The following is a 27,302-nucleotide window of genomic DNA, read 5'->3' as shown; positions in this document are numbered from 1 at the left end:
CTGCTTCTATGTGGCTTCTGTATCATTTTTGAGACTACATTTGCTGAAAATCTTATACTTGATTAAATTCAAATAATTCTTTTTGTTTCACCTGTTAATATCTGTTTTCAGTCATTACTGAGTTTTGAAAGCAGAGCAGTTCCTTTTTTCATGTGGTCTGAGGCAGATTTGGGATCAGGAGTTGATAAGCATATAAAAGAATAATCATAATACCTTAAGTCAGAATGATACATGCAAAAAATACTAGATCATCACAAATAAATATTGTGTAAAAAAGCCTAGAAGTCTTGTAGAAGGATTTCAAAGAAAAGCAATAACATTATCTTGAGTTGTGAAGGACGTAGAGAAGAAAGAGGAGTGTTGAAGGTAGAGGAAAATGCCTGTTAAAACATGAAGGGGACAGATTGGAAGGCCTCTGCATTTTTTCAAGTGCCCATTATACTTCAATTATTTTGGTAGGTGTTTTTATTTACATTATTGAATTTCCATAGTATTTTAGTGAAGTGCCTTTGGAGATCTGCCAAAAATAATTGGGCAGATGAGAATTGTAAGAGTACCTATTGAATATCTAAAATGAGCTGATCTGCTTCATATACCTTATCTAGTTCTCACAAAAAATTTATCAGATAAATTTTATTGTCCTCATTAAGCAGATAAAGAAATATATGTACCAAGAAGGTAAATATTAATAACTTTAATTAGGTTAAAAATTTAAGGTGCTAAACACCTTTTTGCAAAGTCTTTTTTCTTTCCTGTGTACTATAATTGCATATCGATAGTTTTTTCAGTTAAAAAAATAAAATATAATTGACCTACAAATTGTGTTAATTTTAGGTGTGCAACATTGATTTAATATATTTATATCTTATTGCAAAATGGTTACTACAATGAACTTAGTTAACATCCATCATATATCAGAGCCTTAACATTTGAAATACTGCAAACCTTGAGTCAGATCATAGCATTTACCCTTTATATTTAAGAAAGGTAACTAAAAATAGTTAAACGATCAAACCTCTATGATGCTAGGCATATACTGTTAAAGCTCATTTTCTCTGTACAAGCCAGTATCTTTTGGATTTCTCAAGTTTTATTGCACATTTTAAGCAACCATTTTCCTCACTGGTTAGGGCCTCTGATAGAGAATACTTTTTTGGATCAGTATTCCAAAAGAATCAATGTTCCACTTCATGGATCAATATTCCTTATTTGGTGTGGTACTTATGGTTGGGCTCATCTCACTATAGATCTTTACCTATTTCAACACCCTACTCTAGAAGTCACCCCAGAGTTTTATTTTCCTCTTAAAACAGTAACTTCCTTAGCCCCTTTGATTTTCTTTTCACTTCCATCATGAGCACTAGCACTTGGTGGTCTTTTCATACTATTTTTCACAAAGAAGCAAGGTTTTTATCACCTTGCTACCATTACTGCAGCCATGAGGAGAGAAAAAAAATATATCCAACCACATTATTAGAGTTGAGTGATTTTTTTGATCACATATGAACCTTTAAATTCATCCATCAGCAGACTCACAAATTGCTAAATGTTCTGAAATTTCAAAGTCACTCTAGAATTGTTAAGCATTTTAACACTGAAATTTTGAATTATATATATTTATATTAATATATTTGAATACTACTTATATCAAAATATGCATGTTAATATATTTTATTAATTTATCTGGTACATTAAATGTTTAGCTAACATTTCTTATTAAAATGACCAGGAATTACTGAGTGTATGAGTGTGAAAACACTCTTAATGTAGGAAAAGATAAAGTAGGTGCTCATCTAAATTAATTTTTTCTGATATCTTTCTTAGCTCCCAATAATACGTGTGATGAAAATGCTTTCATGTGCCATAATAAAGTATGCATTCCTAAGCAATTTGTTTGTGACCATGATGATGACTGTGGAGATGGTTCTGATGAGTCATTGCAGTGTGGTAAGTATATATGAACTTTTCATGGAGAAGATTCTCAGGCTGAGTAACAGTCGTTAACAAAAACAAATAAATACATTTCTTAATCTCATTAAGGACATGTAAATTTGGTAATATAGACCTATTGCATACAGCTTCTTTAAACTCTGCCATAACTACACATGTTATTTGAAAATTTTACCTATGGTTGTAGTGTTCTTACAAGAACCATGCTGGAAAACGTTTATAAAAACATCTCTCAATTTCAGAACTTTGTGAAGTACCTTGTACTTTAAAAACAATGTATGGCTGTCTAGTTCAGTCTTATAGCCAAATAAAATATTTTAGTGAGAAAAGAAGAATACAATTCACATAGCTTTCAGAAAATATACATATTTAACATTTTTCTTTTATCTGTTTGCATATGTTTATATTTGTTAAAATTTAATATTGTTATTTTGAAATGTATCTTGTTACATATATATTTATTTAATTGTCATGTGTGTATAATGTGTATATGAACACATATATAACTTCTGTGATAAAATTAGTATATTAAAAATTTCCAGTTGAAATTGAAATGTTATGTAAACCTAGTACTTTTGTAAAATATTTATATGTATGCATGAATAAATATAAAGTGAAAAATCTGTGGAATAAATACACATATACCTATGAAAGGCAATAACTTAGTTTCCCTCCTGTGTCCTCCCTATCCAATGGCTATAACCTTGGCCTTTGATATAAACTTCCTTGAGATCAGTGGATATCAGTTTTTATATCAATTCAACATTAAGTCATAGATTCAATGTGATATTTTAATATAAAGTAATTAGCCTCTAATTAAAATAAATTAATTTAAAAAATGATAATAATAATAATAATAAAGCTAACTCGTAACTCAAGATGTAAATCTGATGCTAGATTTATATCCGATTGAATATATTTCCTCAGCTAGACACTATGCTTGGCTCATATGGAAATGAAGGAGAGACAGAAATCCCACTAGAAAAAATTACGGATGAACAGGAAAATCAAGAGTACAATATAGAATAATAGCATTCATAGTCATATGGGAATAATAAGAATCACAATACACAAAATCAGAGATGAGAAAATAATTTTTGAGGCAGTAAAGAACAGAGACAGGGAGTGTTAGTCAGTGGAAATCATATTTAGATGCTACAGAACATGACATAGTGGTTAAAAATATGGACCCTAGAAGCCAGATGGCCTGGGTCCAATCCTGATTCTTCCAGTTACTAACTGTGTGACTTTGGAAAAGTGACTATTATCTCCCTGCACTTCAATTTCTTTATCTGCAAAGAACATATATTAACTTATTTAGTTCTTAGAACTGTTAAGAGTAGGGACTTGATTGAGCAGTGAAGAAGGGTCATTGTTGTGGAGAGTTATTGGGATAGAGTTTTATTATTATTGGACTGGAAGAGATTTGAACATATGTTTTGCATGAAGAAGAGGAGCTAGTGAAGGAGGAGGAAAGAAATACTAGGGAATCTGAGGATATTTTTAGAACTATCTAGTTTTGCTATGCAGGATAATAAACATCTTAAGTAAATAATTATTATTGAATCTTTTTATTTCTGTTGAAATTTTATTTTTTAAGACATAAAAATCTTATTTTCTCACTTCAGAAGTAAAATATTTGCCCACATTTACCAGAAAGTTTGCAAAAGAAGTGACTTTTTTTCATTGCTTACAAACTTAGGAAGAAATCAAATCTGAAGCTTCATGATATTTAAAATCAAATGAGTTTTACTTACAAACAGACATAGATATGAACATTAACAACTGATGGATTGATACTGTGATTTGAGTAAAGCCTTTTAATGCCTCTAAGAATCAATATGTAGGATAATTACAATAGTTTTCTGCTTATTACTCTATGAATTGGCTTTTAATTTTCTCATTTTAACAACTTCTTTACACTTCCAGTGCTTCTTCCCAAACATAAGCATGACATTATAGCTTCTGAAAATTATCATTACAATCCAGAGTCAGTTCATCCATATGTTCTAGTATTCTACCTAACCAAATTTAGTCTTGAAAATAATTTTGAATAGCTTTCATTTTGTTTTCCATTCTAAGGGAAATCTTTAGGATATAGACAATAAGTGAACAGAGATTATATATGCATTATAAATTTTGTTATGTGTGTATATATATATAGTTATATATATATATACTCATGTTGCATATATATTTTGTTATGTGTGTATATATATATATATACACATTTTGTTAGCAATATATATTTTGTTTCCTTACGTAGAAACAAAATAAGGGTGCCTTGTTTCCAACTTTGTATTCTGGTCTTTAATCCTATTTTTCCAACCATAAATATCTCTTGCAATTATTGCAACTGCCCTAGAAAGAAAAGAGAAATATCTCCCATACGATATCTGGGTAACACATGGTTAATTAGGTTGAGTGCACATTATGAATGAAGTTTTAATAAATATCTGTTATGTGAATTAAAATGTTTCTTTGCCTGCAGGGTACCGACAGTGCAACGCAGAAGAGTTTAGCTGTGCTGATGGGCGATGTCTTTTAAATACTCAGTGGCAGTGCGATGGAGATTTTGACTGTACAGATCATTCTGATGAGGCACCTATAAATCCAAAGTGTAAAAGTGCAGGTACAGAAAGTGAAAAATTCTATGCTTCTTCCAAAATTGAATTTTTAAGGCAATACTGTGACTCATTTTTAGGTTCATGAGGTATTCACTGAGAGAAAATGAAATTAACTATGTGATACTTCTACTGATACCATGCAATAGAAGCATCCTGGTAATCAACCTTGTTTTGGAGTTAGTTTCAGAAATGTGAGTCTGTGCCACAGATATGAAGATGTGTGGCAGTGAACCAGATGAATCCATCATCCTGTTGATTTAAAAAAGTCATTTCTTAATACATTATTTAATGTGAAGAAAATTTCCATGTATGGACCTATTTGGTTACTTTCCATGTATGGACCTTTTAAATGGAACATTTGATCATAAAAGAAGTTGAGATCTACTGAGATAAAGTCAATATTATTCAAACTTAGGCAAAACGAAATAAATTGCATATCATTTGAACAGAAAATAGATATGTAGCCAAAATTGGTCTATTTTTCACTTTACCATTCCAAAGATTGAATACCTACTTATAAATTTTAGAATAAACCCAATTACTTTTTTTTCTCACATAGTTTACATGTTAATAGGCATTCTTGTATCATGTATTATAATGAGTAATGTTTAAATCATCAGGTTTTGAATAGCTGCAAAACCTGAACTCCTTTCCATAGCTATATTTGAAACAACTATTATTCACCACAAGTGTCTTTTTATGCCCAGATTTAAAAATGTCAATGTTATATTTCCAGGAAAAAAAAGGAATTTAGGAATATCTACCTATTCCAGATCTTAATTTTCAGTGACATGAAATTTCTCAGAGATCTATGACTTGAGGGAAATGTCAAGCTATCCTTACACTTTGAACTCATTCTTCACAATATAAATTAAGACAGAAATACTCCATTAGTTTTGCTATTGATGCTTATTTTGATTGCTAATTTTCAATGTAAACCTATAGTTACAGTGTATTGAACATGAAAGTACTGTTTGGCCTTGATTTTCTTTCTGTAAACAATATTGCACTGAATATAAAGCATTTTATATATACCTATATTTACTATATATATACTATAAATATATATTTACTATAATTTTTGACTGACAAGTTATCATATTTGTGAATGTTTTCAGCAACTGCAGTACAAAACAACGGCATGCCGTTTATGTTCCATTTGTTTTATTTTCTTTTTCCAGAACAGTCATGCAACAGTTCATTTTTTATGTGCAAAAATGGCAGGTGCATTCCCAGTGGAGCTCTTTGTGACAATAAGGATGACTGTGGTGATGGCTCAGATGAGAGGAACTGCCATATAAATGAGTGTTTGAGTAAGAAGGTCAGTGGGTGTTCTCAAGATTGTCAGGACCTTCCTGTCAGTTATAAGGTAGGTACTCATCAAAAATAGAAAATCATGTGATAGGTTAGAATTTGAGATAATAAAATTTATTTAATTTAATATAGCTGTAAGACTGAAAGTCATCAGAATATTGTTAGTTAGAATTATTTAAATGGAGAGTTTCTATACAAGTGAACCATAATAATGTGTGGTATATAAATAGAATATAATCATAATAGTGTGGTATATAAATAGAATATAATCAAGAAGACGAAAAATTAGAAGTGTTCAGCTTTCTAATAAATGGTGATCATAAAGATAAATGTAAGTAAAGAAAGGTCAGTGTTTGAGAAAGATACTGCTGTTAATAGCTGGGTAAATATGCATGCAGCTCTCTGAAATTCCTATTTCTTCCCTCATTTTCCCTCTCATACATCTTTGAAGTAGAATGGGCTGATCATTTATATTTTATTGCAGCACTGGAGAATGCAATATTTTTTTCAAATAAACAGGAAGAAAAAAGCAGTGTACATGAATTATTAGGACTGAGTTCAGGTACATTAAAAGATAAATCATGTCTAATATCCTAATTGCTTTTTGTTGGTACCACTTTCCTGAAGAAAGTGGTTCACTGACAACATTGATTGACAGAAATAACTTTAGAAAACATCTCTATTTTAGTATGTTGAAATGGAGGATGCATACAAACTAAATCTTAAAGTGGTATTTTAGGTTAAAATCAATTATGTAAATATGGGAAAACCTCAGTAAAAGCAATTCAGCTGGAAATTAGTGATTTTAACTGGACAATAGCTCTGTATGAATCAGCAAAAGAACACGACTTCAATGAAACACAGAGGCCACCTAATCTAGTTAGGAGTAGTACAGATGTCAGTAGAATTTTGTTCTACTGAATTCTGTGATGATCAGGACATACCTGGGGTATTGTTCACATTTAGGGACATGATACTTTAAGAGGAACTTTGACAAATTGTACTATATCCACATTTGTGCATCCAGTGGCATCAGGGGTCTGGAAAACACACCTTTGGAAGAAATTTCATCAAGAGCAAACTGGCTAGTCAGCTGTATTTAAATATATGAAATTCTACCCTGCTTTATTCAAAACGGATATCCAATAAGAACCTATTGTATAGCACCTAGAACTCTGCTCAATGTCACATGCCAGCCTGGATGGGAGGGGAGGTTTGAGGGAGAAGGGATACATGTATATGTATGGCTGAGTCCCTTTGCTGTTCACCTGAAAGTACCACAACATTGTTAATTGGCTATACTCTTGTACAAAATAAAAATTTTAGTTTTAAAAATAATTTTGAAAGAATCAACTAAAAATGACATTAATAAATACATAAATATATGAAGTACTGGAATAGGGAGCATATCTTGTCTGAGTTGTTTCAAAGGTTGGAATTAGGAGTTGGGAAACCAATTCTGTTCAATATAAGGAAGATGTTTTGAACACCAGAAATCTTTATATTGGAAGGAGTTGTCACCTTTCTTATGTCTAAGTGTTTCATCTGGGACTAAGTGACTTTCTTTAGAAGATGCAAGAAAAAAAAAGTGTATATTACAGAGATGCTTGGCATTTTCCCTGCCAGCCTTGACATTCTATGACAGCCAGTTCTATCTAATGGTAAATCCAGCCAAACAACCATTCTGTCATTTGTAATCTCTGGATTTCTGTTATTATGACTAACTTAACTACATTGGTCACTGTATATGGATATAACCTAAGAAGTATAATAATCATTTCCCCTATGTTAAAATAGAGATAAAAAGTAAAATAATAAGAAAGTTATGTTTATTTTAAAAGTTTTTAGATCCAATACTGTGTTAAGAAGAATTATTTCAACTTGTAAGACTTACACAACTGAAGCAACTAAAACACAAATGCACAGACTCATCACACTATACTGTAGGTAGAAGGAAGCAAGACAGATGAGCCAGGACAGCTCCTAATGAGATGAGTAGGTATCAGATAATTAATTTTGGTAGTACGTATTTTGAAACCTGATGAAGCAGAAAATACATTATTGATGATTTATGTACAATCAATGCAGAAATGTTTCCCCCCAAATCAGGAAATGTGTCATAAAATTATAAGAGGCAATGGCTATAATTTTGTCCTGGTATAAACATTAATCCATTTCTATCATAGATTGTGTATATCTATTCACTCATCTATTTAAATGCCTAAAATTTAAATTTTACAAATTAGATTTATTTTTATCCTATGTACATTTTAATCTATCATAACAATATTGTGGTAAAATTTTAAAAATATAGAATATGAAATGGTCACCCTTTGACATAACATCAAAAGTAAGGATTAATATTTTTTAGTGACTACATGTAAAGAGTGCTGACTGCTTAGAGATCCCATATGTGGAAAACTACTTTTGGTAGAAATAGTTCTCACCCAGAAAGTCATGTTAAAATACACTATTTTAATTACTTTATGAGATTTCTCACATGGAAATAATTGTTTATGGATACCTTTAAAATATCAGTATTTTCTGTTTGACTTCTCTGGAGTCATAGAAAGAAGTGAGAATTTGAGCTTAAATAGACAAACTAATTATTTTAAAAGTCAATGTATATGATACCTGATAAAATTGCTGCGTAAATGCTCCCTAATATAAACACATGCCAAAACTAATGTAATGGATAAAATAAAACATCTACTGAAGGAAGCAAAACCAGTTAAAAACTGAGAGGTAGGAGGGAGGTTCAAGAGGGAGGAGACATATATATAACTATGATTCATCCATGTTGATGTATGACAGAAACCAACACAATATTGTAATTATCTTTTAATTAAAAATAAATAGATTAAGAAAAAATGAAAATAACTGAGAATAGTAAATAAGAAACAAATATTCAAAGCAAATATTTTATATATTGTTTATATATATGTATATATATGCATATATATATATATATAATATATATGTTCTATCCTGGAAAAGGGAATGGTTACCCACTCCAGTATTCTTGCCTAAAGAATCCCATGAACAAAGGGGTATGGTGGGCTGCAGTCCATGGGTCACAAAGAATCAGATACAACTGAGCGACTAACACAATCACACTTTTATGTTATATATGTAATTTTAATATTGTCTGTAATATGTTATATTTCTGACAATTTATAGGAGATTGAACAAAAAATCTTAATTACAAAATAATTCTCTATTTTGGGAAAAAAATGTTAGCTAATGGATTTCTCTTTTTTCAGAGAATGGGGAAAACTATACAGTAAACTGTCTCTCACTGCAGTATCAGCAAAACAGGACAAGTCCTACTGCAAATTATGCAATAAAATGAAAATTGCTTATAAAAGCAAAATTTATACCTTATGGACTGTGAATAATTTGCACATTTGCTGGAAAACAAATGCAATCGATCCAACTATTCAAAAGGGAATAATAAGACTTAACCATCTTATTTTGATGGAAGGGTAACTTACCATGAGAAAATAAATGTACTTTAGGAAGATAAATGAATTTTAATGTATACAAGATAATCAATATTTTCAAATATCACTTAAAAAGCTGCAATGAAATCTTTCTGAATGTTAGAGGAAAGCTTTCAACAGCTATATTTTTTTCTAGTAATATGTTTCTCTAAAAAATTAATATAAATTAAACAATCTGAAATAGTTATTAATTATGAGGAATATTAATTTGACATTGAATATATGTGTCTTGCCTTCATAAAGATTGTATTTTTAAATGAAAGTGAAACATTTTTAAACCATTCTTTTTATTTAAATATAGACGAATCTTTTATCTTTGAGGACAAAAATGATTAATATTTATTTTTCATTCAATTTATGAAAATTATGTTAGTAGAATTTCTCTTAAATGCCTTTTATTATTTGGGGGTAAAAATGATTTTGGTAAAACAAGGCTAATGGACTTTGAGAGAATAGCATTGAAACATGTATATTATCATATGTGAAATAGATCACCAGGGCTGGTGCGCTGGGATGACCCTGAGGGATGGGATGGGGAGGGATGTAGGAGGGGGATTCAGGATAGGGAACACAGGTACACCCAAAGCTGATTCATGTCAGTGTATGGCAAAAACTGCTACAATGTTGTAAAGTAATTAGCCTACAATTAAAATAAATTAATTAATTTAAATAACTCTTTCAATAAACACTTAGAAAAACCTCCTCTTAAATATAATTTCATTTGTTTTTAGAAATGTCCATTACACTTGATAACTTTTACAAATTTTACCTTCAAGAAATTAATTTTCCATAAATATGTTTTTATCCAAACCAGCTAGTTAGTGTGGTAGTTCTATAACCTGACATTAGCCATTCAAAGTAATTTTCAAAAACCCTATTAGAAACGGGACACTATTTGTTTCTTTATATAATACTATTTTGAGAGAAATGTAATGCATTCTATAACATGTCCTTTCACTTTTCCTGAAGTGCCCCTTGAATTCAACTCTATCCTGTGTCTGCCTAAGTGTCTTCTGGCTTCCACATGATCACATGATCTAATTTCCAATTGTTTCAGTGATATCTTTTTGCAGCCTGTCAATTTCTTCTTGAAAATTTTTTTTAATTGTGTAAAATATACAATTTAGAATTTACCATTTTAACTATTTGTAATTATACTTCAGTGACATTTAGTATCTCTCTCTCACACACACACACTCTTTTTTATTTTGGACATAGCATAAGCACCAATTCCCCTGACTTCCTTATCTGGTGGTAGGATGAGTCTTCTCAAGGAAAGAAATGCTGTCACAAGCTATGATCTGATGAGAATTTGGGAAATTATATTGTGGCCTTTGCTTTGATTTGCTGCCTTACTAATGGATTCTGGAGATTACAAAAAATCCCCTTCAATGGTTTAGAATTATTAGATAAATATCGGTATAAATATTGAAGATAAAAGTGCCAAGGGATTAAAAGAGATTCATTTTTATGTAAAAGGACTTGGAAACATTATTCATTTATCTTTTGAGCACTGTAAGGTGAAGTTGATGTTCCTTCTCCACATAATGAACACCATTTTTTGTACTTTGAAATTCTGCCCGTCAATTATTTGTTTGCTGATTATTTAATAATAAGCACACATCTCTCTCTCTAATATTTTGCAAATAGAAACATAGGCTCAAATGTTTATAATGAATACTAGCTTTTCTTAACAATTTAGAATTCCTACTTCATGCTCCTATTCTGTACTCACAGATTCCTTTATTCAAAGGCTATAGGATAGTCTTAAGGTTAATATGGTCATAATCGTATGACCAGTTATAAGTTCATTTTATGTAATTATAATTCCCATATGCTACCTGGCAGGTGCTGAATATACAACTGAAAGACCAATCATAACTCCTCATTATTTTCAGGAATGCAAAGACATACATTGCATGACATTGTACTGAGAATTGATATGTCATCAGAGGGTTGTATAGAACATAATAGAGATACCAAGAAAAAATATCTGATGATGTACATTGATTTAATTATAGTGGAGAAACTATGTTACTTTTATTATTTCTCCAGGCAACAGCATGTTAGGTAAAGGAATCAGACCCTGCCAATATATATTAATTGAGCCTTAATATTTGTTAAAAATTACAGCAAGAGCAAGCTCTCCAACTGGCTTTATCTACACAATTTCATCTTTGTGCATCTAGGTTTCTCATGGGTTAACTAGTAATAGTGTCTACATCATAGATTTCTGTAAGACTCTAATGAAATTAAACTTATGTGACAGAATTAGTAACCTTTAGCGGTCCATATAAGGGTTAATCATTATGGTTAAAACAGCCTTCTAAATGTTCAATATAATGCAAAAATAAAGAAAAAGAATTTGATGATTTAGTTTTTTCTTGCCATTCTCTAGCCACCATGGCTTGCTGATTGATGCCAGTTAACCTTGTAATCTTGTCAACCTCAGAAGGTTAAATGAAGATATTAGGGACAATGCTTTTTAAACTTAAGCTGTACACCGTATATGTAAAACTAATTAAAGTTTAATTGCTGGAGGATAGAAAAACTTCGCATTACCTGTTCTTCAATGATTTTCTTGCTTGAATCATGCTAAATGGACATCCAGTAGGAAGAGACAATGACAATGGTATAAATTGATTATGCTCGTTTTTCATTCTCCAGTGCAAATGCTGGCCTGGATTTCAACTGAAGGATGATGGTAAAACATGTGTAGACATTGACGAATGCTCTTTGGGCTTTCCGTGTAGCCAGCAATGCTACAATACGTATGGAACCTACAAATGCCTATGTACAGATGGATATGAAATACAACCTGACAACCCAAATGGCTGCAAGTCACTCTCAGGTATTGAATTGAACTTGTCCACTGATCCAGCCTCAATTATACGTATGAATCCTCGATTTCATAGCAATAAGTCAAAATTCTCCTCTACTTACCTTGATTGGCAATCCATCACTCTGATTTTGTTTGTTGTCCATACACTGCTCAGTTTGTAATACCATTATAGTTTGGTCTTGTGAATTATTAAGTGTTTTGTAGATTTTGAGAACAAGTAAAAAGCTATCTCTAACACTGCTTTCTGCTGTATAACAAGCTCTTGGGAGCAGGTTTGGCCAAAACTAATAAAGAACCTGTTGTGACAGTGTCCTAATAATTTTTTTCCTTCTCCCTGTACCATACACCCTCATATATGTGTGCCAAGGAGAAAACATGTCAATAAGAATAATAATAATAGTTATAACGATGACAACAACAGAAATAAGCCATCCATGTAAGACTATGTTTCTGTTCAGTTCAGTTCAGTCGCTCAGTCGTGTCCGACTCTTGGCGACCCCATGAATCACAGCATGCCAGGCCTCCCTGTCTATCACCAATCCCCGGAGTTCACTCAAACTCACCTCCATCGAGTCAGTGATGCCATCCAGCCATCTCATTCTCTGTCATCCCCTTCTCCTCCTGCCCCCAATCCCTCCCAGCATCAGAGTCTTTTCTAGTGAGTCAACTCTTCGCATGAGGTGGCCAAAGTATTTTAGACAAGTATTATTAAACTTATGTTTATTTCCAATAGTGGTTAAACTTTCTAAATTAGAAAATTCAATAAAACATGGCCTATAACTTAAAACAAATTATGATTCATCAGGGGATGAGACCATGCTTATTAAAATGATGCAAAATAGTGTATAATAATAACCTAAAATGCCAAAAAATGGTGTTGTTTCTATTCCTCTTACTTTGATAATGAGTATAATGAATCAATATACATTGATTTCTCATATACATTTATGTTGATGACATTTAAAGCAATAGATGTTTTCTCATCTACTTTTATCAAATAAATAACAGGATAGAAATTAAAATGTTAGTTTTTAACTGATTATAATTTTGCACATATGGAGAAAACAATAACTCCTTTAAATTTGTCATTCCATTCTTACTTATTCTTAAAACATTCACCTCTGAAGCAATTTGCATATTATTTGAAGCCTATTGTTTTATTTGCCAGGATACTGGGATTTTTGTTTGCTTTTGGCAGCTCACTGCTTACTATATTATTCATTTACTGACACTGGGCAAGAAAAAGAGATTAAATCCAAAAACTAGTCAATATTTCCATAACTTTAAACTTTTCATGAAGGATTGTGTAGAAGTGATGAATGCTAATCATTTTTAATTTAAGTCTTGTTACATCGTGTATCCATACTATAGTTGGTTTCCATTAGCAATAATAAATAGAAACTAGTAATAATTTTGATAGAAAAATAAGTGTCCTTGAATCATAAATCTTTTGCTAAATAGAGGATAGCTATTTTCCTAGAATTTATTGAGGTATAATTGACATTTTGTATAACTTTCAAGGTATACAATATGTTGATTTGATACACATATATTGCAATATCATTACTATGGTAGTATTATTAATAGTTAACATCTCCATCACTTCACATAATTACCATTTCTTTTTTGTGGTTAGAACATTTGGGATCTTAGCAAATTTCAGGCCTTAGCAACTTTCAAATATATAGTACAGTGTTGTTATCTGTGATCATAATATGATGCATCAGACCCCCAGAACTTATTTATCTTCTAACTGAAAGTTTGTATTCTTTAACAACATATTCTCATTTTCTCCACCCTTCAAACCTTAGTAATTACCATTCTACTCTTTTTTTCTATGAGTTTGGCATTTTTAGATTCCATATATAAGTGATATCATTGAGTATCTGTCTTTTGCTGTCTGATTTGTTTTACTTAACAATTCAAGCACCATCCATGTTGTCTCAAATGACAGGGCATGATTTTATTGCTTCTCACAGCTGAATAGATTCCATTTATCTGTTGATGGACACTTAGGTTTTTTCCATGACTTGGTTATTGTGAATAATGAATAATAAATATGGGAGTGCAGATATATCTTTGACATCCTGTTTTCACTTCCTGTGGAAATGTAACCAGAAATAAGATTGCTGGATGGTAGTTCTATTATTAATTTTTTGAGCAAACTTCATATTGTCTTCTGTTGGGTGTGTTAGTCACTCCATCGTGTCCAACTCTTTGAGACCCCATGGACTGTAGCCTGTCAGGCTCCTCTGTCCATGGAATTCTCAGGGCAAGAATACTGGGTTGCCATTCCCTTCCCAACCCAGAGATCAAACCCAGGTCTCCTGCGTTACATGCAGATTCTATAGTGAAGAGCCACTAGGCAAGCCTGTTTTCTGTAGTGGTTACACCAATTTACATTCCAACCAATAAAATACAAGGCTTATCTTTTCTTCAGTCTCTGCCAACACTTACCTCTTGTCATTTTGATGACATTCCAACAGGTGTGAGGTGATGTTTATCTCTGGTCTTGATTTACATTTCCCTGATGATTAGCGCTGTTGAGCCCTTTTCTTGTGCCTTTTGGCCATCTGTATGTCTTCTTTGGAAAAATATCTGTTCAGTTCCTCTGCCCGTTTTTAAATCAGATTGTTTATTTTTTGTTATGGATATGTTTGAGGTTTTTTTTTTCTATTAACCTCTTTTCAGATATATAATTTGCAAGTATTTTCCCTTATTCCATAGGTTGTCTTTTCATTATGTTGATTGTTCCTTTTGCTTTGCAGAAACTTTTTTGTTTGATGTAGTCCCATTTGATGACTTTTGCTTTTGTTGCTTGTATTTTTAGTGTCATAGGCAAAAAATCATTGCAAGGCCCAGTGTAAAGATTTTTCTGTTTTCCTCTAGGAGTTTCAAGATTTCAGGTCTTATATTTAAGTTGTAAAGAACAGAACTGCCTAAGTGTTGTGGTAAAACATAATGTCTTAATTTTGTGTTTTTATTGATGGGATGGCAAAACACCTTTAACTTAAGAGCCAACTCTTCTGATTACGTTTTTTAGTCTCAATTTAACCTCAACAGAAAGACTGGAATGAGTAGAGGTGCTGCCATTACCTGTAGAAGGTGACGTCCAGTATCTGTGACATATATTTCCGATCCCTGACATATAGTATAGTGCCCTATATATATTTTATATATATATATATATGGAAATACTGTAAAACTAAAGAATAAAAGGAAAGTAATACATTTGAACAGAAATTAATAGGAAAATGACTATAACAAGAATGATTCATAATAAAGTCCTCATAAAACTGAAGTGATTACCTTTTTCATTGTTTTTTCTAATATATGCTGACATTAAATTTGCTTACCAGGAAACTAAGCATATAAAGCATCTTAGAAGCAAAGATGTTTAAAAAGGGTTTTATATTTATATATATGAATCATGGTTAGATTATTACATTTCCTAGATTCTAGAACAGTTCAGTTCAGTTCAGTCGCTCAGTCATGTCCGACTCTTTGCAACCCCATAAATCACAGCATGCCAGGCCTCCCTGTCCATCACCAACTCCCAGAGTTCACTCAAACTCATGTCCATCGAGTCGGTGATACTATCCAGCCATCTCATTATCTGTTGTTCCCTTCTCCTCCCGCCCCCAATCCCTCCCAGCATCAAAGTCTTTTCCAGTGAGTCAACTCGTTGCTTGAGGTGGCCAAAGTATTGGAGCTTCAGCTTTAGCATCAGTCCTTCCAATGAACACCTAGGATTGATCTCCTCTAGAATGGACTGGTTGGATCTCCCTGCAGTCCAAGGAACTCTCGAGAGTATTCTCCAGCACCACAGTTCAAGAGCATCAATTCTTCCGCACTCAGCTTTCTTCACAGTCTAACTCTCACATCCATACATGACCACTGGAAAAATCATAGCCTTGACTAGACAGACCTTTGTTGGCAAAGTAAGGTCTCTGCTTTTTAATAAAGTCTGGACTGAAATGGGTGAATTTAACTCAGATGACCATTATATCTACTACTGTGGGCAGGAATCCCTTAGAAGAAATGGAGTAGCCATCATGGTCAACAAAAGAGTCCGAAATGCAGTACTTGGATGCAATCTTAAAAACGACAGAATGATTTCTGTTCGTTTCCAAGGCAAACCATTCAATATAACAGTAATCCAAGCCTATACCCCAACCAGTAATGCCAAAGTTAAACAGTTCTATGAAGACCTACAAGACCTTTTAGAACTAGTACCCAAAAAAGATGTCCTTTTCATTATAGCGGACTGGAATGCAAAAGTAGGAAGTCAAGAAACACCTAGAATAACAGGCAAATTTGGCCTTGGAGCACGGAATGAAGCAGGGAAAAGGTTAATAGAGTTTCGCCAAGAGAATGCACTGGTCATAGCAAACACCCTCTTCCAACAACACAAGAGAAGCCTCTACACATGGACATCACCAGATGGTCAACACTGAAATCAGATTGATTATATTCTTTGCAGCCAAAGATGGAGAAGCTCTATACAGTTAGCAAAAACAAGACCAGGAGCTGACTGTGGCTCAGATCATGAACTCCTTATTGCCAAATTCAGACTGAAATGGAAGAAAGTAGGGAAAACCACTAGACCATTCAGATATGACCTAAATCAAATCCCTTATGATTATACAGTGGAAGTGAGAAATAGATTTAAGGGACTAGATCTGATAGATAGAGTGCCTGATGAACTCTGGACGGAGGTTCGTGACATTGTACAGGAGACAGGGACCAAGACCATCCCCATGGAAAAGAAATGCAAACAAGCAAAATGGCTGTCTGAAGAGGCCTTACAAATAGCTGTGAAAAGAAGAGAAGCAAAAACAAAGGAGAAAAGGAAAGATATAAGCATCTGAATGCAGATTCTAGAACAAATATTAAAGCATGTTGAACAAATAAGGATATAGACTCCTACTTAAAAGAAGCCCCTGGCACATGGGAAAAGTTCATGTAGGCAGTGAAACTCTTGGAAGTTATTCTGATAGCATAAGCCAGTTATATGATTATCAGGAAAGAATTTTCAGATTTATTCTGGCCTACAGAATTCCATCTGGACTGTGTAGTCCATGGAAAAGTCGGATGCAACTGAGTGACGTTCACTGTCACTTTTCAGTAGTAGGAATGTTTAGCTGTACTATAGATTTCTAAGGTGAAGATTATACTTTTCAGAATTTCATTTAAAAGTAAGATTTTTCCCCCCTCATGACCCCTTTCCCCCAGTAACCATAGGTTTGTTTTCTACATTTAGGCCTCTATTTCTGTTTTGTCACTAAGTTCATTTGTATCATATGAGAAATTAGGTCTGAATATATACACACTACTGTATTAAAAAACAGATAACTAATAGGGACCTACTGTATAGCACAGGAAGCTCTACTCAATATTCTGTATTGATCTATATGGGTAAAGAATCTTTTTAAAAAATGGATATATGTATATATATAACTGATTCACTTTGCTAGTCACAAGCCACCTGAAACTAAGACAGCATTGTAAATCAACTGTATTCCAATTTAAAAAGAAAAACAAAAAGCAAGATTTTAGCAGTAGATATTTTCCACTAATTTCAAATAAATTAGATAATTTAATATTCAAGAAACTTGAGGGAAAGAGAGAGATTTGGAATTGTCTAGATTTTCTGTACTGCACAGGTATCTGCTTTTTTTTCATATTATTATCAGCAGAGGTGCTCAGTATGAATTTTTTAACCATTAATTTACAGAGGGCACTTCATTTGAAGTTGCACTGCTAGAGTGACTAAACTGAAACTAAGCCGGGTTGAAAACCAAAACTACTAAAATTCTAACATGCTTTTTGTCTTGGTATTTAGATGAAGAGCCTTTTCTAATTCTTGCTGATCATCATGAGATACGGAAAATTAGCACTGATGGCTCCAACTACACACTTTTAAAACAGGTATGACATTTCCATGATAATTCTAATATTTAATATGGTCACTCCAGATATAATTAGAGCTGTAGCAATACCTCATAATTAGAACTTTTGAAGCAAGTATGCCTATAAGATTACCATAAACTTTGTTTGGTTTGAATTGTCCGGGTCCTCCAACTTGTAATATCACACCATATCAATGAAAGGATAAGATGCAAAATATAATTAATGCAAGGAAAAAAAATCTTAAAATATCTAAAACACTATCTTAAGGATAGCTAGAGAAGGTATAAAATTGTTTTTTAAGGTATTTTGTGCGTTAACCAAATTGCCCCTCACCCCCATCCTTGAGATTTAAAAATAAACATCTTTTATAGAACTTTAATTTTCTGTACATAGAACTAAGGAATAGCATGGGATTGATGATCCCTAGCCTTTAAAATTTGGAATTAGAAAAGGAGCAAAAGTATGACTGTAATCCAGTCATGGTTTAAAGGTTATGAGATGCATATATTTAGCCTTACCATGGTCATCCCTCAACCCTTCTACTTCGAGAATCTGAACTGCTGATCTATTTTGATGTTTAAGTTCTATGGTCAGTGTTTATATATACTATTTGAGATGAAAAGGAATGGTTTTCACTTATGACAGAATAGAAATGTGAGTTGCTTACCTCAAACTTTTTTTTCCCCTCTCAATCTACAGTGAAAATAGCATAAAATCAAATCATTAAACTAGACTGATTATTACATGGGCTAGAGAAATCATAGTTAATTTTAGCCTATCTTTAATTGTCAGGAAAATTAGCTTCTTTGGAATGATTCGGCTTGTATCTGTCCTGATGCAAGCTTGTCTGCCCCAAAATGTGCAGTAGTGACATGATTATGTGATAGCACTGTCTAGAACAAGTGTGCCAAAAATAAGGATGTTTCACGTTCTCATAGTATGTTTATGTCTGCATGAGGCATTAGATGTTAAAGGGCGTTCATGTATGGATTTTTCAACAACATAAAGAATGCTTAACTAAATATATCTTTTTCGCTCTCTCATGGGTGCCTCCATTCCTATTGTTAGAGTTTCATCCATACTGCTTAGGAATGTAGTCTTACTTTAAGTGCAAATATTTGTTAGCAAGTGTGATATTGGCTATTCCAAAAAGAGTTGGATTTGCCAGCTTCTCTCTAAGTCACAGATTGAAAATGAAATTTTCACATGAAAATCCAGATTTCTGGCTATTCACAAAAATATAAGATGGTGTAGCATTGCTGGGTTCACATCCCTGAACGGGCACAATCCCAGGTGGGTGGCAGCTGCCACTTTGATATGAAACCCATGCTCTCAATTCACCAGTGTCCTCAAACTTCCCGTGTGCTTACATGTATACTTGTCTTATTCAGGAATGTCTGTGAGTTTTAGACTCTTGCTCTTGAGTTTGGAGGATGCCACCAGTATCCACTGTATTGCACTGCTTCTTGTCTCTAATTCTGCACCTTAAGAGATTGGGTAAAATATATAATATTTTTGTGTCCTTTATAAAAACCAAAATTATTTAAAATATAAGAATTAGATACCATTTATTTAAGAGATGAGTAATACCCATAGGTATTGTTTATATAACTGGTTTAAACTGGAAATGTTTTATTTCCCCAATGTTTCCTACATTATTTAAATTATTTCTTCTGCATGCTCAGTCACTTCAGTTATGTCCCACTCTTTGTGACTCTATGAACTGGAGCCTGCCAGGCTCTTCTGTCCGTGGGATTCTCCAGGCAAGAATACTGGAGTGGGTTGCCATGCCCTCCTCCAGGCTATCTTCCTAACCCAGGAATCAAACCCTCATTGCAGTTGGATTTTTACCGTTGAGCTACCATAATATTTTAAGCTTATATCAAACTTACAAAATATTAAAAATTATCTTTTTATCTTAAGAATATATCCGATACCCTCTGTAAGCATTTCTATACCTTCAAAGTTAGGTGTGCAAGCTATTGAATTTCTTGTATTGTCTCTGGAATTGACAGGTCTCTTGTACTGAGATGTTTATATTTTCTGTTTACAGTATTCTTGCTTGTTTTCAACATTTCCTCTTTTTAGACTCTCTTTCAAAGGGAGAAAAGTCCTCTTTTAGGAATACTCTATTTATAAGCTTAGATGAAAACCACAGATTTAACTAATACAGTAAAAGTATTTATTGTCATCATGAAAGAACTGTAAAAGAGCTTCAGTGGCAACACCTTGCTTTATTTTCCAACCCTGTTACTCAAGACATTTCTGCTGCTATTTTTTTAATCTTTCATATTTTGGCTAATATGTTATCAGAGATTGTTCTTAATGGAGCAAAATGATTTTTTCTCTCTGCATTATCTACATCCATCTTGTACAACCAAACCATTTTAATGCACACATTCCTTTAGTGTCTAACTTACTGGTGATATAATATTAGACTGTTGCCAACCAGAGATCAAATTGCCAACATCTGCTGGATCATCGAAAAAGGAAGAGAGTTCCAGAAAAATATCTATTTCTGCTTTATTGACTATGCCTAAGTTTTGACTGTGTGGATCACAATAAACTGTGGAAAATTCTGAAAGAGATGGGAATAACAGACCACTTGACCCACCTCTTGAGAAACCTGTATGCAGGTCAGGAAGCAACAGTTCGAACTGGACATGGAACAAGCCTGTATATTGTCACCCTGCTTATTTAACTTATATGCAGAGTACATCATGAGAAACACTGGGCTGCATGAAGCACAAGCTGGAATCAGGATTGCGGGGAGAAATATCAATAACCTCAGATATGCATATGACACCACCCTTATGGCAGAAAATGAAAAAGTAGAGCCTCTTGATGAAAGTGAAAGAGGAGAGTGAAAAAGTTGGCTTAAAGCTCAGCATTCAGAAAACTAAGATCATGGCATCCAGTCCCATTACTTCATGGCAAATAGATGGGGAGACAGTGGAAATAGTGGCAGACTTTATTTTTCTGGGCTCCAAAATCACTGCAGATGGTGATTGCAGCCATGAAATTAAAAGATGCTTACTCCTTGGAAGGAAAGTTATGACCAACCTAGATAGCATCTTAAAAAGCAGAGACATTACTTTGCCAACCAAGGTCCATCTAGTCAAGGTTATGGTTTTTCCAGTGGTCATGTATGGAAAGCTGAGTGCAGAAGAATTGATGCTTTTGCACTGTGGTGTTGGAGAAGACTCTTGAGAGTACCTTGGACAGCAAGGAGATCCAACCAATCCATCCTAAAGGAGATCAGTCCTGGGTGTTCACTGGAGGGACTGATGTTGAAGCTGAAACTTGATGCAAAGAGCTGACTCATTTGAAAAGACCCTGGTGCTGGGAAAGATTGAGGGCAGGAGGAGAAGTGGACAACAGAGGAGAGATGGTTAGATGGCATCACCGACTCAATGGACATGGGTTTGGGTAGGCTCCAGAAATTATTGCTGGAAGGGAGGCCTGGCGTGTTGCAGTTCATGGGATCCAAAAAGTCAGACACGACTGAGCAACTGAACTGAACTGAACTGAATCACTAGTACTTAAGACGGTATGAATTTCAGACAATTAGTGTAGTTTATGGAAATGAAGAGGGTATGAGGAAGATAAAGAAGTCCATGAGGAACCTGGACACCTGTGTCTTTGGAGAGCATTTGTTAGTGGTGACCACTAAGGATGTAATGACCCAAGAAATTAAAGACAGGCTTTAAAGTTTTGACTGTGGGTTGCTTGAAATATACCATTTTTGTTAGGAAATTTGCTTTTAACCACAATTTCATCATAGCATTATAGAAAGTTTCAAGGAGTTCTAGGGAGTAAAAACCATTTTTTTTCCTCAAAGATTTTTCTACATATGTAGACAGAAGTAGAAAATATCAGTAATTGTCTCTCCACATTTTCTCCCAGTCAAAATAAATGAAAAGACAGCATCCTTGCCTTAATTATTTGGAAATTTTCTGCATAGTTAATTAAGAAGAATAATTACTCTAATACCTTAAATTTTACTGTAATACCTTAAATTTATTGTATTAGTAGCAATCTCATGAAGCTTTATAGCATAAAATAATAACAACTAGTAGAACATTCTTATCCTATATATTCTAATATATAGTTGTAGCTAAGATAGCTATAACTTAAATTCATACAACATATTTATAAAAGGTACATGGATTTTAGAAATGAAAATTAATCAAGTAGCTTTCCAGTATGTTATCCAATTCAATTCTATCAGTGCCTTTCATTCCAGTAAAATTGTATAAAGAAACAAAACATAATTTTCTCAATTAATCATCTTGAATCAAAGGGTGCAAATCTTCCACCACAGAAATAAAAGAAGCAAGTAGGATTTTGATGAAATCAAGTTTCAGCTCTGAAACCACTGAGATGACTCTAGGTTTTTGACATTATTTTGACCATGCCCTTTGCTGTTTTAATGTTCCTTGCATATGATTCTGCAAAAAGAGTTTTGCACTGTTTTTTTTTGTAGAGATTAAGAGTAAAGCTATAGGAAAATAACTAGTTTGTCTTGATAGCTATGTCAGAATTCTAAGCTTCAATTCCTCTGCATCCATGGATTTAATTTATTATAGTTGACTTGCTAAATTTGGAACTGGATTTTCATTATCTAAATTAATTATTTTAAAGAATGGAATAGGGTAATTCTGTCAAGACTGGAGATTGTGGGTAAATCTTTGCTAAAGTGAGAAACAAGTTTCTGTCTATATCTTTCTTCAGTTCAGTTCAGTTCAGTTGCGACCCCATGAATCACAGCACGCCAGGCCTCCCTGTCCATCACCAACTCCCAGAGTTCACTCAAACTCATGTCCATCAAGTCGGTGATGCCATCCAGCCATCTCATTCTCTTTCATCCCCGTCTCCTTCCACCCCCAATCCCTCCCAGCATCAGACTCTTTTCCAGTGAGTCAATTCATCGCATGAGGTGGCCGAAGTATTGGAGTTTCAGCATTAGCATCAGTCCTTCCAATGAACACCCAGGATTGATCTTTAGAATGGACTGGTTGGATCTCCTTGCAGTCCAAGGGACTCTCAAGAGTCTTGTCCAGCACCACAGTTCAAAAGCATCAATTCTTCGGCAATCAGCTTTCTTCACAGTCCAACTCTCACGTCCATACATGACAGTATCTGCATAGCCAGTTCATCACAGAACTCTAACCCATACCTTATTCTTTCAATGAAAAATGCTTTTGAACAGAAAGAAGATCATAGACTACTATTGAATTTATTAAGCACTCTACAGAACTTGGAATATATTCAGTTTAAGTTTTAGAATCTTGACTGATTTTGCATAGATAACTTCTTAGGTTGAATGCTTATGTGTATTTAGTTAGGGAGTCCTCCAAATTTTAGTGTGCAAATGAATATTTAATGAAACTTTTGAATCTGAGACTGAATGCTAGTTGCATTTTTTTTAGCATTTATAATCATTATTCTTGATTAGTGATGCCATCTGAAAGAAGTATATTTGTATTTATTCATCTTGACATAGCAGGGTTAGGCTATTTAGTTAACTTTATAATATGGAACTGAAGAAAAAGATTTCTTTTAAGGTGAATGAAAGCATAAGATTTGAGCCTATGATTTTCAACACCATCACCCTGAGAATTTAGCCTGGCTATGAGAAGAAACAAATCAGTTTTTGCCAGAACCTGCTCTGAGTTCCATACATAGGCCATTTTTAGTCTTGGAGGTCACCGGAAAGAAGTAAAATCTGAATAGCAAAAATTTAGCCTTGGCCAGAGTTTTATAAAAAAAAAAAAAAAAGCGTGTATCTTTGGTGCAGTGTTATTATAAAATTCTGAATTTTGAGAATAGATGTGGAAACTGAACTCAGATTTCAGAATTAACCACCCTTCCCCAAGGACTTCCCAAGTGGCTCAAGTGGGAATCCACCTGCCAATTCAAGATTCGCAGGAGATGCAGGTTCAATCGCTGGTCAGGCAGATCCCCTGGAGGAGGAAATGGCAACCAACTCCAGTACTCTTGCCAGAGTAATCCTGTGAACAGAGGAACCTAATGGGTTACTGTCCATGGGGTCGTAAAGAGTTGGATACAGTGAGCAACTGAGCACACGTCCTTTCCCAAACCAAATCAAAGCAAACCACAAGGAAACAAAACAAAACAACAACAACAAAAAACAATTGCCTTGGAGATGCTAATCCTTACTAATAGGATTATAAGTACTCATACTGCTGCTACTGCTGCTAAGTCGCTTCAGTCGTGTCCGACTCTGTGCGACCCCATAGACCTTAGCCATTTCCTTCTCCAATAAGTACTTATAAGCAACCCCTAAACCAATTTGTGACTTTAATGACAACTTCAGAGTAAATATTGATGTAAAAATCTCACAGCAGATATTAAGATATGGCAAATATCTCTGATGCTTTGCCAAGTGTCTATGATGTCAATTATTTTTAATATATAAGAGTTTATATATTAATAAAATAATATTCAACCCTCAAAGTGCGTTAACACAATTGCAATCTTGATTCAAGTTTTGTTAGCCCATTAGAATGGTAAATCTATGAGCCTTAACAATAGGTCAGAATTAACCAACCCCTGGGCAATCATTTGAACACTCAACAGCTGAGAAGATTCTCAGATCCTAGTGAACATCCTCAAATCAACAAACAGTGAAATGGCCAAAGGAGCTGTGTTATCCAAAAATCCATCAGCTGAATTCACGTTCAATTTTGTTACCTGCTAAAAAATGGACTAACTGTGAGTCTGAAAGGAAGGATTTCCTTACATTTCTACCATGTGGAATAAAAGGATGTAACCAAGTTCCTCTTTGGTTAAATATTCACTAAAGTTTTAACTTTTAAATTTGAATATGACACTGTATTGCCTAACAAGCTGCTTGAAGCATGAGAAAAACAATGTTAGTATGTTGTTGAACCAAAGGCTGTTAGGAAAGGTAAACTTTTTAAATCTTTTCTGACTTTCATCAGATATCTATCAAAAGCTCATCTTAAATTATTGGGGATTGATGTATACTCATAATACCATCAAATTAATATTAACCTAAAATGAAAATCTTTTCCTTTATCTCTCTAAAATAAATTTTTCCCATATTATTTACTATTTACTTAAACTGCTTTCTTTAAACACTCCAATATTTTTCCTATTTGGAAATATGCTCAAATAAACTATGCAACATCTTACATGTATGATATAGAGAGAAAATGTAAATATATGATGCTTTTAATAAGAATTTGTCACAGACGTTTTTTATTGTAAAACTGTAACTATTTAGATTCAAAGGGAAATATTGATTCTTATGAATTCCTAAAATGTTGTAAGAAAATTTCTGTTAGCTATTATTCAACTATATTCTTTTTTATTTTTAGGGATTAAACAATGTTATTGGTATAGACTTTGATTACAGAGAAGAATTTATTTATTGGATTGATTCCAGTCGACCCAATGGCAGTCGCATAAATAGAATGTGTTTAAATGGAAGTGATATTAAGGTACCTAGATATTACAATGATGAGATAATTCAATATTGTATTGGTATGGTTAAATTGAATAGAAAATGTTATTTGATGGTAATGACATGACTCAGAATGTATTAGGTTGGTTAGAATTTCACATTTGTACAGTGTAAGTTGATATATACTTTAAATATGAAATTGGAGATTCTTATCCATGTTTCATTGTAACACAATTGCTATAAGATAAAAATCTAATTGAGTGAATAAAATCTGAAAACTTATATTCACAACCATATAAAATGTGATGAATACTTTCAGCTTGAATGATTAGTGCCTGAGATTTAATTGTGTTGGTTTATATGAAAGAAAATTTTTAGTTAGAGAATTTGTAATTGAAAAAAATAATTATTAGGATGTAGATTGAAATTATAGCCCTATCATTTTGCTATAGAAGGAAATAGTTGAATATATTTGTGTAAAATCATGAATGCTTTGAGTAGACAGCATCAAAATTAAACACAAGTCACATTCTAGATATGAACTACTCTACTTGACACCATTTCTATGTTAATTTGGGTTTTAAAATAAAATCATTTGCATGGTATATATGTAGTAAAATGTATTAAAAGAAATTCAAATTCAAGTAGATTGAACCCTTCAATTACAAAAAATTAAAAAAATTTTGAAGCCATTATAATATTGTATAGAAAGCTTTGGTGGAAACAATTAATTTTGAAAATATTAATGAAATCTCGAAACTATATATATATACTTATATATATATACACACATATAATACCAAAATAATCAGTAGGTTGCATAATTCAGAATAAATGTTATTGTTTTTTTATATACAGCATATTTGCACATACAAAGCCTATATCCTTATTATATTTGATATAGGTTGCAATTGAACACAACTGTTGAATGAATACATTTCGACTTCCCTTTGGTTAGGTTAAATATTTAATGTGTGTTTTTGCTTATATTCTTTCTTTCTTTGTAATAGGTAGTTTAAGTAGGGCAAGGACAGTTGGGGGAGTGTTGATTTAATTGACATCTCCCCCAGAACCTGTATTAATAGATAATATCAATCATTTTTTGTGCTAGTATGTGTGTGCCTCTACCTGTAATGGAATTTTTGCCCCAAATTTTGAGAGAATAAGTAAACTGTGATGAAAATGTAATAAACAACTGTGTAGCCATCCAGCCTACTTTCTGTTTTGGTGTTTCTTTCATTAAACCTTTATGGAATTTCTAGGGGCCTGATTACATATTGAGTAATCTCACAAACAAGTTAGTAATTTTATTAGGTAAACAGTTCTATATGTTGTGCTTATCTAAATTCCATTTCAATGTTTAAAACAATTATGTATCTCTATTGCTTAGTTCTTATTCTAGGCATTTAAAATGTTAACTTTTTAAATTCTTATTTTGTTAGGTAGTGCATAACACAGCTGTCCCCAATGCACTTGCTGTCGATTGGATTGGAAAAAACCTCTATTGGTCTGACACAGAAAAAAGGATCATTGAAGTATCCAAACTCAATGGCTTATACCCTACTATACTTGTTAGCAAAAGGCTGAAGTTTCCCAGGGACCTGTCTTTAGATCCTCGTGCTGGGTTTGTAACAAACATTGAAAATCTTAAAGCTTAAGACTGTGAATTATGTTCAATATGGTAAATCCTGGTCTGTAGA

General features: G+C 33.1%; 1 protein-coding gene across 1 annotated transcript in view; it reads left to right on the top strand.

Annotated features, from left to right (window-relative positions):
- LRP1B (LDL receptor related protein 1B) overlaps positions 1 to 27,302 on the top strand; it is a 2,241,805-nt gene that overhangs the window by 1,911,297 nt on the left and 303,206 nt on the right. Inside the window, exons 53-59 of the mRNA XM_088842364.1 lie at positions 1,825 to 1,947; positions 4,442 to 4,582; positions 5,759 to 5,946; positions 12,062 to 12,245; positions 18,082 to 18,167; positions 25,517 to 25,639; positions 27,045 to 27,226. Coding sequence (XP_088698490.1) covers positions 1,825 to 1,947; positions 4,442 to 4,582; positions 5,759 to 5,946; positions 12,062 to 12,245; positions 18,082 to 18,167; positions 25,517 to 25,639; positions 27,045 to 27,226 — 1,027 coding nt within the window. The remainder of the gene's footprint in view (positions 1 to 1,824; positions 1,948 to 4,441; positions 4,583 to 5,758; positions 5,947 to 12,061; positions 12,246 to 18,081; positions 18,168 to 25,516; positions 25,640 to 27,044; positions 27,227 to 27,302) is intronic.

Source organism: Moschus berezovskii, chromosome 2 (assembly GCF_049115385.1).
Source record: "Moschus berezovskii isolate FMDL1 chromosome 2, NW_MosBer_1.0, whole genome shotgun sequence".
NCBI lineage: Eukaryota > Metazoa > Chordata > Mammalia > Artiodactyla > Moschidae > Moschus > Moschus berezovskii.
The sequence above is the reverse complement of the archived record's forward strand: the minus strand, read 5'-3'. Positions and strand labels throughout refer to the sequence as shown.